Below are 13,260 nucleotides of genomic sequence, written 5' to 3'. Positions count from 1 at the left end.
CAAGGACAACGGGGAGGTTGGCAGGGAAATCGGGGACGAGGAAGATATACAGACTTCTCCCAGAATAATCCGTTTCCCCAGTACTGACTAGCCAACCTCGTGGCGAACGGGTTCCAGTCGGACAAGGAGCCCGTTCTATCCCTGCTGATTGAAGGGAGCCGACATACGTTTCTGGTAGACACCGGAGCTGCTATGTCATCTGTCCGATCAGAGCTCAATCTCCCTAAATCCGGGGAGACACAAAGCCTGTCCGGATTCCAAGGACAAGTGTGCCAGTACCCGATATCAGAACCAGTTGAAGTAGCCTTTCAAAATGAGTCTGTGAAACACCAATTCGTGATCACAAATGGGCTGGATTGCAATCTCATGGCCAGAGACCTGTTATGCGCATTTCAATTAAGAAGCATTGTACTACTATCAACCCAGCATGTTTTCTCACAGAACCACCCCTCGAACAAACAGACCCAGGACATGATTGTCTATTTTTAATCAAGGAAGATACCTCCGTCAGGGAGAATCTATCTGATGCCCCAATGCAGAGTCCTGACACAACCATGTATGTAGATGGAAGTGCGTCCGTCAGTCCCCTTGGGAAAAGACTTTCTGGATATGCAATCGTAGATCAGGACAGTAATACTTTGGAGTCTGCCGCCTTTGAACTTCCGTATTCCGCCCAACAAGCAGAACTGTTCGCATTAATACGAGCTTGTATCTTAGGGAAGGACTTAAAGGTTAACGTTTATACAGACTCGAGATATGCCTTCGGAGTGGTTCATGATTTCGGACAATTATGGAAAAACAGAGGGTTCCTAACCTCTGCAGGAACACAGATATCCCATCAGAAATTAGTATCTGATTTGCTACAAGCCCTCATGCTACCAAAACAGATCTCCGTGATAAAGTGCTCCGCACACACAGCAGGACAAACCCCAGTAGATATAGGGAATAGATGCGCTGACCAGGGAGCTAGGGAAGCGTCCCAGGAACAACGAGTGGTTGTGCCTAGAATGATGAGCCAGACTAAAAGCTCAAATAAAAGCAAGTCTCCCTCGGAAAAGCCAATGCCAACAATCCAAGACGTCATTAAGTTACAGGAGGACGCTCCTGACCGTGATAAGGGACTGTGGAAACAGCTCGGTTGTACATATGATTGTGTGTCTAAATTATGGGTCACCCCTGCCGAGCAAACTTGTATGTCAGATGAGCTAGCATTATGGGTTATTGAATGTATACACTTTGCAACTCGTTGTGGTGCCAGAGCAACTAGCGACACGTTATTAGCTACATGGTGGCATCCTAGATTACAAGCACTGGCTCAAGGTATTACCAGTCGCTGCCTCATTTGCCAGCAGCATAACCCGGGAAAAGGCATACCTTGTGAAACGGGTAAGACGCCGTTACCCACGGGTCCCTTTGAGACCCACCAGATGGACTACATTGAATTAGAAAGGTGTCAGTGTTATAAATATGTACTGGTTATTGTTGATGTATTTAGTAAGTGGATTGAGGCCTACCCGAATACGGATAACAAAGCCTCCACTGTTGTAAAAGTTTTAATGAGAGAAATTATTCCAAGGTACGGAATTCCAAACCGATTAAGTTCAGACAACGGCCCTCACTTCGTGGGTCTGGTAAACAAGGAGTTCTGCACTCAAATGGGCATCCAACAGCAGCTACATTGTGCCTACAGGCCACAGGCCGCCGGACTGGTCGAGCGGGCTAATCAGACCTTGAAAAATAAACTTGCCAAATTACAGGCCGAGACGGGAACTACGTGGCTCAAACTACTCCCCGTGGCCTTGTCCCAAATACGCACTACCCCGGCTGGTGCAGCAAGATTAAGCCCTGCTGAAATCATATATGGCAGACCTCTCAAAACCCTGTGGAACCAGGAAGTCCCAAAGACTGTCCACTTTCACCACATGACGGCAGAAATGACTAACTATATTTTGTCGATAACCAGGGCATTGAAAAGTTTGCACTCCCGGGTACGCGCTTCTTACATCGACCTCCCTCCTATAGTCAGTCCGTCCCAGGTCGAGCCCGGAGCGTATGTATTAATCAAGAATTGGACGCGAAAAGGATTGGAACCTCGTTGGGAAGGACCCTATCAAGTCCTACTCACCACCCCAACTGCTGCCAAAGTAGAGGGAAAGAGTGCTTGGGTTCACCTCCACCACTGTAAAATTGTCAGTAATGCTATGCCTGAAACTTAAAGAATGCTAACCTCTCTTGCTTCCAAGAAATCTCTCCCTAAACAGACGTGCCGCGCCGACCAGCCATGCAGACGTCGCTGTGGATCCTCTCTATCAGTGTCCTGATCACCCTTGGAATAACTCAACAGCCCAGAAGGAGAACTTGCCGGCGGAACCAACCCAAGCGGGTACACCACCTATGCCACGGAGATGTGCTTCGGTGCAATGATGATAACCCAGGCGGGTTCGGGAAATGGAACGTGATCAACTGGGACACCTACATTGGGCTTATTAGACAGCCCCACCGCTCGCTAATGCTGAGATACATACACAGAGGAACATTGCCATGCCATTGGACCAAGTGTAAATTTGATTACGTCTGTCGACGCCAGGTGACCAAGTCTGTTACTGCAGGACCATGCAACAGAACTACCGATACCAAAGGACAAAGCTGTTATCCGAAGTCCAACCAGGAAAGGAAAAGAAATGGACTGCCCCCTATGAGCAGCTTCGACTATTCGAGGGTAGAAGGTATCCTCACAGAGACATGAACGAGATCTCCAACACACTTTCCCTGAAGAAACCCCGACGGGCAACCTATTCCTCCAGACTCACGCAGCCCTATACTCACCAGAGTCAATTGTTTGTTATCCGCCCCGATATCTGTTGAGGGGGTGTTTGCCCCAACCCCGGTTATTGTTCCCCCGGACTTTCTTTTAGATGCTCACCTTCTCCCTCCCACAACCAATATAACAATACCCTATACCTTAACCCCGCCCGCCAATTGCCTGAAACTAAGCAGGAACCCTGGTGGCTATGAGAATTGTTGGAATGGGACGGGCTATAGTTGTAGGTCAGTATGGGTTAAGCAGAACTACACCTGCTTGGTGACACGCTGCCTCCACCATCAGTGTATGATAGGACCAGACACCGGTAGCTGCACATGTGAGCAATCCGCATGTGTGTCAATAACCGAAGGAGTACAAGTTTTATGTGGAGAAGGGGATGGGACAACTCTGAAGGTAGGGGGGGAAACCTTTATGCTAGTAAAAATAGCTAATACCCAGCCTACTGATACTCGTGAGATCCAAGGTTTTGACTATTTCCTTCCCCCGAGCCATTTAAGCACAAGGCAGAAACACATATCCGTGATATATACCAAACCAGGCTACTTTTTCTTGAGCCAAGGAAGAGCTACTAATTACATGATAATAGATACCGCTCCCCGGACGGTAGCCATCGCTACCTTAACCCCTACCACAGTACCCTGCCCCTCCCAATGGACATCCCACCGAAAAATAGTAGTCAGGGCAGCCTCGAAAGAGTTTTGCTCCAAGTGGAAAGATCCTGAATCCCTAGGAGGACACGGAACCTCTATAGGATATGGATTTGCTGGCCTGTTCTCTATAGGCTATATTGGAGCCTATCTGGCCGCCAATAACCGGAACTACCTTATCTGTGGCCTCACCATCCTGGGTAATGCTACCATGGGGGCCCTCGACGCAGTTACTAAAGAATTGTCGGAACTCAGGTTATTCACTATGCAAAACAGATATGCCCTAGACTACCTGCTGGCCCGAGAAGGTGGTGTCTGTGCAATAGTAAAAGGTAAATGCCTTATGGGAGTCCGAGACCAGACAGAGAACATCACCCGCTTTATCACTAAGATAAGGGAACAAATGGATAATATGAAGGAAGCAAGTAACTGGGGAGACTGGGGATTTGGAGGATGGTATGACTGGTTGATAAATATGGCTATGTACCTAGTAGTTGCAATCGCCTGTATTTTTATTGGACTAGCAATCAAGAAATGTGTGCTAGGAAGAATGCAGCTAGCTTTGGAGAAAATAGGTAGCCCAAAGATGTTAATGGTAAGACCGACCAATGAATGTGAAATGAAGGAAGTAAAGTACGATGATAATAAAGAATTTGATCGACTGAATAAAATAGACGTAACCGAATAACGGTTGGTTATCATAGAATGATAAAAGGAGGGAATGAGAATACCAAGGTCAAGGAAATAGAAAGAAGAAACTGTGAAGGCAGCAAGAAGTAAAATAAAAAGGCTAAACTGATCTTTGGCTGCTAATATGGCTGGCGCCCACAATGTCACACCTTGCTGGTAGGAACAATGTAAGGCAGCGTGCAGAAGTTATACAGACAATAGGCGATCAGAAAACGCATTACCATGATTGCAAACACATTACCATAATGTTTAGGTGATCATGAACACATTACCAGGATATTTACTTAGCTGTAACCCATTCAGTTAAATGTGACTTCTTTATTTCAAACTGCCAGGCCAGGAAATCAAATTAAATGTATACGTGCACAGCTCAGGATTGGTGCAGGAATGTACGAGGTGTTAATGTCTTCTCAAATGCAAGTATAATAATGTAGCACACTGTGTGACAAATTGCTTGCTCTGTTGGGTTCGTCAGACTCTTGCAGGAGTCGGTGCCGACATTTCAGTGTAAGACTCCGCGGAAAATAAATCGTTTGAATTCTCCAGTTGCATTCGACTCAGTGATTACTGAACCAGACTGAGGGTAAAAGAATCCGTTCTATCAACCCCATCTGGAGTAGTGCAGTCAGTTTTGGGCACCAACCCTCAGGAAAGATATATCTGCCTTGATGGGGGTGCAGCGCTTGGCTGCAGCTCTGTGCACCATCCCCCATTCTGGCCCAGCTACAGCTCTGTGCACCAACCCCCACTCTGGCCCAGCTACAGCTCTGTGCACCATCCCCCATTCTGGCCCAGCTACAGCTCTGTGCACCATCCCCCATTCTGGCCCAGCTACAGCTCTGTGCACCATCCCCCACTCTGGCCCAGCTACAGCTCTGTGCACCATCCCCCACTCTGGCCCAGCTACAGCTCTGTGCACCATCCCACACTCTGGCCCAGCTACAGCTCTGTGCACCATCCCCCCACTCTGGCCCAGCTACAGCTCTGTGCACCATCCCCCCACTCTGGCCCAGCTACAGCTCTGTGCACCATCCCCCACTCTGGCCCAGCTACAGCTCTGGGCACCATCCCCCCACTCTGGCCCAGCTACAGCTCTGTGCACCATCCCCCACTCTGGCTCAGCTACAGTTCGGAACATCCCCACCCAGTTTGGCCCAGTTATAAATCAGTACACCACCGCCCCCCGCTCGATTGTAGATTTGTATAACCCATCCAGTCCAGCTGGCTGCAGATCTGCACCCCACTGCCCACAGTTTCCACTACTATTTCTTACCTCAGTTGTTTTCGACTTTGCGTAAACTTTGTCCATAGATTTGGCACTGGCATTTACCGCGTGTGCAAGCTCCTGTTCCATGGTGTGATGCAGCTGTGCTGTCTCCCGAATCCTGGAGCGAGGGAGGAGGAGGAACAATTGGAGGGACAAAAAGAGATGGGGAACGTCAGCTATGGGGACAGTAGCAGAGTGCAAGATGGAGACCTTGCAAGGCGGCTTTTGGGAAACATAAAGCAGACAGGGCAGCGCAAGGGTGGCAAACATCGGGTGCTCAACATCGGGTGCTCCTTGATGAAGACAGTCAGGAGGATAAACTTTTTCTGGACTGAGCCAGCCAAAGCTAAAATCTGACCAAAAAAAAACATAACAGCACAAAACCAGGAATCAAAGGAAGAAACCTGGTGCTGGCTGACCTTTGAGGTCCTAGTGACGGAAGTGGAGGCATGCTGGATGGGAGCAGCGTTTTCCATGTCAGACAAACAACTTGCACCTCCAACCCTGGCCTCTATAACATACAGCCTGTAATACTGTATTACGGATAGCTTAAACCTCTTACGCCATTATAACATAGTCTGTTATACTGCATTGGACAGCTTATGCCTCTGACCCCATTGTATATTACATGCAGCCTTTTATACCATATAACGGACAACTTGCACCTCTTACCTGGTTCTCTATAACATACAGCGTGTTATACTGTGTAACAGACATACAACTCTCCCACCCTCCCTACAACATACAGACTGCCATTGTGTGTAGCATATAGATTATAGCTCTTATGTTCATTATAGCCTGTTCTACTGTGTAATAGACAGTTTAGGGCTCTCACATCCCCAACTCTATAACATACAGCCTGTTATACTGTGCAGTGTGCGGTTTACAGCTCTAAAACTCCTCTTCTATAGCATGCTGCCTTTTATGTTTAAGTTGAGGATGAGGTACAGCAGAGGTTAGATGGTAACACCCAGCCCCCTTTGGTACTGTTCATGGTTCAAGACTCTAACCCTTCCATCGCCTAGCACCTGCCGAGTACAGCAGGTGCTGCTTATGGTCTAGAACATGAGGCCTTCCCCAGCCTCCTGCCAGTAATGCAGAGGCCACTCATGGGAATGTCTGCAGCTTGGTCTCTCCTGCTATCCAGGCTGAAGGAAGATGTGTAGATAGGGAAAACTTCAGAGGATAAATAAATCAGAATAGATCAGTGCCTGTGATTTGTTTTTCCACTGACCCCCTTACCTGTGGATGAGCGTTCCAGCCGCTCGGCCAAACTGATTGATCTCAGCAGCTTCTTCTTCTGAAACTATCTCGGGCTGCAAGGCATGCTGGGAGGATGGGCGAGGTAGTTCACATTTTTGCTTGTCTTCCCAAGACTTGAGGGTGCTCTCGAAAGCCTGTGGAATGAGCAGACACAAAACACACACAAGATTAATGGCATACCTCCTGCCAAATCACTTAAACAAATCCAAGCTGCTACTGCACAAGGACATTTAGACTGAAAAAACTCCACACAGCCCTTCTAATACTGCTGCTCTTGCAGTTTCTGTCTCGCATTGCATTATAACATTGATATCTTTGCTTTGTCCCACATATTCATCTGTAAACAGCAGCAGAGACAGCACCGTTCAAAGGTAAATGAAATGATTCAGAAAGAAAACCCAGCACCACAAACAAAATAAACTTCAAGATTTAACTAGCAGAAAACATCAGGGTTAAGTCAGACATTAAAGCCTGATGCCACGTGCCAGATATATTTCAATAGATGTCTCTCAGTGGCCAGGCATAAATCTTTAATCTTGGGATTTTAGCCAACAAAAAAAAGACTACATGAGTTTTGGATATCATTTCAATTGCTGACTGGAGTGAGTTGTAATCACTCCCGGCTATCAGCTACTCAACACCTGCGACAGTGCTAGTATGATCCATGGGCTATCACTGATCTATCTCCCTTTCACCTGTAACCCTGGCAGACTTGCTGCTGCTTGTATCCCTGGTCCTCCATTCACAATTTGCCTAGCTGGGATTCAGTGCCGATCCATCTCCTTTGCTTGCTTTCCAGCCACAGGCAGCAAAGGAGCAGCCTGAGGAGGCAGGTGTGGCAAAGATGGAGTTTGTCTGTAGTTTAGGGATCTTCGTGAGAAATACACCACGCTCAAAATGGTTTCTGCCGCTGCATGCTAGGAAATTGGCCATGTCTCTCTGGCCCTGCCTGAAGCACTTCAGAAAGGAGCCAGAAATAACAGGCAATTAATCAATGTCAATATCCAATCAAGACAACCTGTTCATGCCTTTGTGTATGAGTTACGGAGCTGGCTGTTCATTGCGTAAGTAAATGCGATGGTCTCACAGACTGGCTTTTCAAAGTTAAGGCTGCATATAAAACAGTTTCAGCAGTTTAAGAAATGGAAACATTTTGATATACTGGTTAGTTTCTGTTTTGACCAAGCGTGCATTTAAGTATCAGTAATGCTCCATCTGTTGTACATCGCAGCTGGTTTCACACTAGTACGTACCCGATCTCTGGTCAGCATCTGTGCACGGTTCTTGTGAATGATTTTGATGTAACCAGGAGGCTGGATCCAGGCTTCTCCATCTACTTGTACTGGGACTCCTTCATCGCCGAGAATTGTGATCTTTACAGTACGACACTAGAGGGGACGGAAAGCATATTTAGGTAAAACAGAAGCCTAAACTGCACCAAAGGCTGGTTCACAACACATTGGGCCTCAGCATTTGCCCTCAGTCTCTCTGTTCCTGATAAAATACTGGACAGACACCACTCATTACAAGAAATGTGTTGAACACTTTCAACCGTTTTATCCCATTGCTGTTACCCAACTGACAGCCTGCTCCAATGGGATAGTTGATTGCACAGCACCCGAGATAAAAACTGAAAGTACATAGCAGATTAATTAGCCTCTGAAAATGAGCTCACTGCTCCAGCTTCTACTGTGACAAAGGATCACATTCCAAGCTCCATCACTCATATACTATCTGATCGTTTGTTTATTTGCTCTCAGGATGTGGGTAACACTGGCAAGGCTGATTATTGCCAGTCTAGATGTCCGGAGAAGGTGGTGGTGGGCCTCCTTCTAACAATTTTTTTAGCAACTCAGAGGCTTGCTACAACAATTCAGAGGGAATTGAGCTAACCATGTAGTGTGGGACTGAACTCACATGTAGGCCAGAACAGGCAGGAGCGGCAGCTCCTTTCTCTGAAGGGCATTGGTGAACCAATTGGGTTTTTAAAACAATTCAGTAGTTTTTATGGTCATTTTATTTTCTGGTTCCAACCCACAAATCACTCCATTTACTGAATTCTATTTCCTGCAGTGTATCTCCAGCATTTTTGATTTTGTTTCATATTTATAGCACTGGCTGGTTGTTTCAGCTTGACCTTTCAGTTTGGAGTCTCTGCATTGCCAGCAGAGTAACATGGGGATTCAGTGACAGCGTTTGGTGCTTTATCTGCAGGCTGTTTTGAGCCGGTAACAGGTTGAGTAATTTGTTAAATAAGAAGTCTGATCAGCTTTTTCTGTGGCAGTTGGGCTATTGTGCGAGTATAACATTGAATTTACTGGTGAGAAATCAGTCATGAGGAGCAAGAGACCAATGGAATGCGAAAGGCCAAGAGAGTGTGGAGTTTACCCTCACCAGGAGTGCAACCTTGAGGTGCAATTGCCTAAACTTATATTTGAGGGATGAAAAAACTAAGTTGTTGCGCTTGATAACATTCATTGTGCAAAAGAAAAGAGTTTAGTTTGGGGACCGCTGAAGCCTGTGATCTGTGGTGTATTGATTTGTATGTGGGTTCAATGATGACACATTCATGAAAGAGATGTCTTTTTATCTAAAGTATGTTCAACTCAGTTAACAGCATTACAGGAGACACCATCTTAGAGATCCATCTAAAACGAAACCAAAACTAAACTGCTTGTCTCTCACATGCCCTCTGCTGGTCAGGCATAAATAATCAATCAGGCAAATATGCTGGTAAGGCATCATAATCAAACAGGCAAATACCATCACTATTTGCTGATATCATTACATGTGGTACTTGCACAATGTGAGAGGTGCTGGATGTTTCTGGAATGACCTCATGTGAAGGAAACATCACCGAATGCTTGGGGAGCAAAGGGAAAATCCCTGTAATAGTAGAGGATTCCAGTGTCAAGGGACAGGAGCTTTTGTAGCTACAACTGAGATTCTGAACGGTTTGTTGCCTCCCAAATACCAGGGTAAGAGAGATCACAGAGTGGGTGTGATATGGCAAAAAGTGAGATCCTGCAAAGGGGGTTTTATGAGCTAAGAAACAGACTGAAGAACAGGACCAACAGGGTATTAATCTTGGGATTACTCCCAGTACTTCATGCTCATCGGTATAGGAATAGAGAGACTTGAGAGGTAAATGTATAACTGGAGAGATGGCGTAGGAAGGAACTGTTCAGATTCTCAGGACACTGGGACCAGTTATGAGGCAAGAGTAGCCTGTAGAGGATAGATGGACTTCACCTGAACAAAGTGGGAACCAATGCCCTTGCTGGGAGAGTAAATAGTGTTGTGGGGGAGGGAGGTAAACTAGTTTGGCAGAGTGAAGGAGGAAGAAAACAAGATGAGGAAACATAAAGGAAAACAAAAAGGGCAATGAGTGAGCTCTCTTACCTGAGCAATTCGATGGTGTTGCAGGTTGATAACGCGTGAGACTGCCATTTGCATACTCCCAAACACGGCCACCACCTCCAGGATCTTATCGTCAAAAGAAGGGGCTGTGAAAATCTGCAGGGTTAAACCAGCAATGATGTTAACGAACAAGAGATTGCAATGTGCTGCATCACTGTACAGATACGTGTACCATGGCTCTGTACTTTGTGCTCACCATGCACCAAAAGAAACCCCACCAAGCCATTTCATTTGTTTTTCTGTAACACAAACTACCTTTGAAGTTGTACTTACATCATCTTCCTTGGTTCCGCCCCAGAAGTTGGTGCCACCAGCATAGCTGGGGATGTTTAGCACTGCAATACCCTGTAGGCTGGGCAGGGGGATGCGCTGTCCATCACACTGCATTACAGGGGAAAACAGAAAGGAACATCAACACAGACCAAACAGTTACATAAACACAAACACTGTTAATAGTTCCATCACCATATGTTGTGGGTCAGTACTGACAACAGAAGTCCTGCAAAAAATAACAAAAACGGTGATATGTCTGAGCCCAATGAGTATAATAGGTCACTGCTGGTAATAAGAAAAGGCAGAGCTTAGAGGGCAAAGGGTGACTAAGTACTGGTGGTGAAGGTGAGTGGCAGAGATTTGAGGAAGAAAAAGGGATAGTCCAGTGGGCCAGACACTATCCTTGCACGCTTTGGGACTGGGTACCACAGTGGGTCAGGCACGGTGCTTCACACTTTGGGACTGGGTACCACAGTGGGTCAGACATGGTGCTTCACACTTTGGGACTGGGTACCACAGTGGGTCAGACACGGTGCTTCACACTCTGGGACTGGGTACCACAGTGGATCAGACACGGTGCTTCACACTCTGGGACTGGGTACCACAGTGGGTCAGACACGGTGCTTCACACTCTGGGACTGGGTACCACAGTGGGTCAGACACGGTGCTTCACACTCTGGGACTGGGTACCACAGTGGGTCAGACACGGTGCTTCACACTCTGGGACTGGGTACCACAGTGGGTCAGACACGGTGCTTCACACTCTGGGACTGGGTACCACAGTGGGTCAGACACGGTGCTTCACACTCTGGGACTGAGTACCACAGTGGGTCAGACACGGTGCTTCACACTCTGGGACTGGGTGCTTTAGTGGGTTGCATAATAAGAGGAAGGCCATTCAGCTCCTCAAGCCTGTTCCATCAATCAATTAGATCATGACTGATTTGTACCTCAACTCCATTTACCCACCTTTGCACCATATCCCTTGATACCCTTACCCAAGAAAAACCTATCGATTTCAGCCTTGAAAATTTCAGTAAACCCAGCATCCACAGCCTTTTGAGGAGAGAGTTCCATTATCTCTTGTGTGAAAAAGTGCTTCCTGATTTCACTCCTAAATGGCCGAGTTCTGATTTTAAGATTATGCCCCCTTGTTCTGATTCCCTCATCAGAGGAAATAATTTATCTGTATCTACCCTATCGAATTAATTTATCATTTTAAACACCTTGTTTAGATCATCCCGCAACCATCTAAATTCAGGGGATACAAATTATGTTTATGAAACTTGTCCTCGTAATTTAACTCTTTAAGCCCCAGTATCATTCTAGTGAATCTGCACTCTACCCACTCCAAGGTCAATATATCTTTTCTGAGATTCAGTGCCAAAAACTGAACACAATATTCCAGATGGGGTCAGACCACTGTCCTTTTACACTCTGGGACTGGATGGTACAGCGAGTTAGAAACTGTCCTTTCACACTCTGGGATTGCGTAGTGCAGTAGGGCTAGATATCATGCTTTCACCATTGGAACTTGAATTCAAATCTAGCCTGGGATGTTGGATAAAATTCTTTGTCAGTACCCTGCTAGAGCCCTATGTAAAATATCTTTGTGCAATCCCAGTTCAGTTAATGCGAGTGAGAGAGCACAGAATAAAACTTCCCAGAATTTTGCCATTAAGAATCTCACTCAGAAAATCAACAAGAAGTGAACAAGCGCGATAGGAAGTGAAAATCCATACTGGTGTCATAGAGAGGTTGGGCCTGTGGACAGTGTAGAGGGACCTTTCCTGTGTCTAACCCATGCTGTAACTGACCTAGGAGGGCATGTTGGGGCAGTGGGGAGGAAGCTTTACTAGAGTGTCAGCCGTGGCTCAGTTGGTAGCACTCTCACCTCTGAGTCAGAAGGTTGTGGCTTCAAGTCCCACTCCAGAGACTTGAGCACAAAATTCCAGGCTGAGGGAGTGCTGCACTGTCGGAGGTGCCGTCTTTCGGATGAGACGTTAAACTGAGGCCCCGTCTGCTCTCTCAGGTGGATGTAAAAGATCCCACGGCACTATTTCAAAGAAGAGCAGGGGAGGTATCCCCAGTGTCCTGGCCAATATTTATCCCTCAATCAACATCTCAAAAAAACATTATCTGGTCATTATCACATTGCTGTTTGTGGGAGCTTGTTGTGCGCAAGTTGGCTGCCGCGTTTCCTACATTACCACAGTGACTACACTTCAAACTGGACTTCATTGGCTGCAAAGTGCTTTGAGGTGTTCTGAGGTCATGGCGCTATATAAATGCAAGTCTTTCTTTGTATCTAAACTGTTTGGTACCTAATCTGTAAAAGAAAGAACTTGCATTTTTACAACGGGTTTTACGCCTTCATGATGTCACAAAGTGCTTTACAGCCAGTGAATTAATTTGGAAGTGCAGGCACTGTTGTTATGAAGACAAAGGCAGCAACCAAGATCCCACAAACAGCAATGAGATAAAAATGATCTGTTAATCTGGTTTTGATCATGCTGATTCAGGAAGAAATGTTGGCCAGGACACCGGAGAGCTTCCTGCTCTTCTTCAAATAGTACCAGGGAATCTTTTGCGTCCACCTGAACAGGTAGATGGGGCCTTGGTTTAATGTCTCATCTGAAAGATGGCACCTCACAGTACTGCACTGAAGTCAGCCAAGATTATGTGCTCAAATCCCTGGAGCAGGGCTTAAATCCACAAACTCCTGACTCAGAACTGACGGTGCTGCCACTGAGCAAAGTTAGCACAGGGAGTTCTAGAGGGGATAGTGTAGAGGGAGCTTTACTGTATCAGAGCTGTGCTGTACATAAGAACATAAGAAATAGGAGCAGGAGTAGGTCAGTTGGCCCTTCAATAAG

At 46.4% G+C, this 13,260-nt stretch overlaps 2 protein-coding genes across 2 annotated transcripts in view; one reads left to right on the top strand and one right to left on the bottom strand.

The window, feature by feature from the left end:
- LOC147115984 (diacylglycerol kinase delta-like) overlaps positions 1-13,260 on the bottom strand; it is a 239,750-nt gene that overhangs the window by 53,933 nt on the left and 172,557 nt on the right. The window contains exons 20-24 of the mRNA XM_085991991.1: positions 10,385-10,492; positions 10,094-10,207; positions 7,945-8,079; positions 6,671-6,825; positions 5,435-5,546 (exon numbers count right to left, since the gene is read on the bottom strand). Coding sequence (XP_085848117.1) covers positions 5,435-5,546; positions 6,671-6,825; positions 7,945-8,079; positions 10,094-10,207; positions 10,385-10,492 — 624 coding nt within the window. The remainder of the gene's footprint in view (positions 1-5,434; positions 5,547-6,670; positions 6,826-7,944; positions 8,080-10,093; positions 10,208-10,384; positions 10,493-13,260) is intronic.
- LOC147115985 (protein NYNRIN-like) lies at positions 518-4,675 on the top strand. The gene has a single exon (XM_085990668.1). The coding sequence runs from the start codon at positions 534-536 to the stop codon at positions 2,214-2,216; it is 1,683 nt and encodes a 560-aa protein (XP_085846794.1). The 5' UTR covers positions 518-533; the 3' UTR covers positions 2,217-4,675.

Source organism: Somniosus microcephalus, chromosome 6 (genome assembly GCF_052327205.1).
Source record: "Somniosus microcephalus isolate GS21.2 chromosome 6, FLI_Smic_1.0, whole genome shotgun sequence".
NCBI classification, from domain to species: Eukaryota; Metazoa; Chordata; class Chondrichthyes; order Squaliformes; family Somniosidae; genus Somniosus; species Somniosus microcephalus.
This window is presented reverse-complemented; position numbering and strand designations above follow the sequence as displayed.

Excerpts from the sequence above, each read along its gene's own strand:
- LOC147115985 (XM_085990668.1), top strand. The coding sequence starts at position 534 with ATGCAGAGTCCTGACACAACCATGTATGTAGATGGAAGTGCGTCCGTC.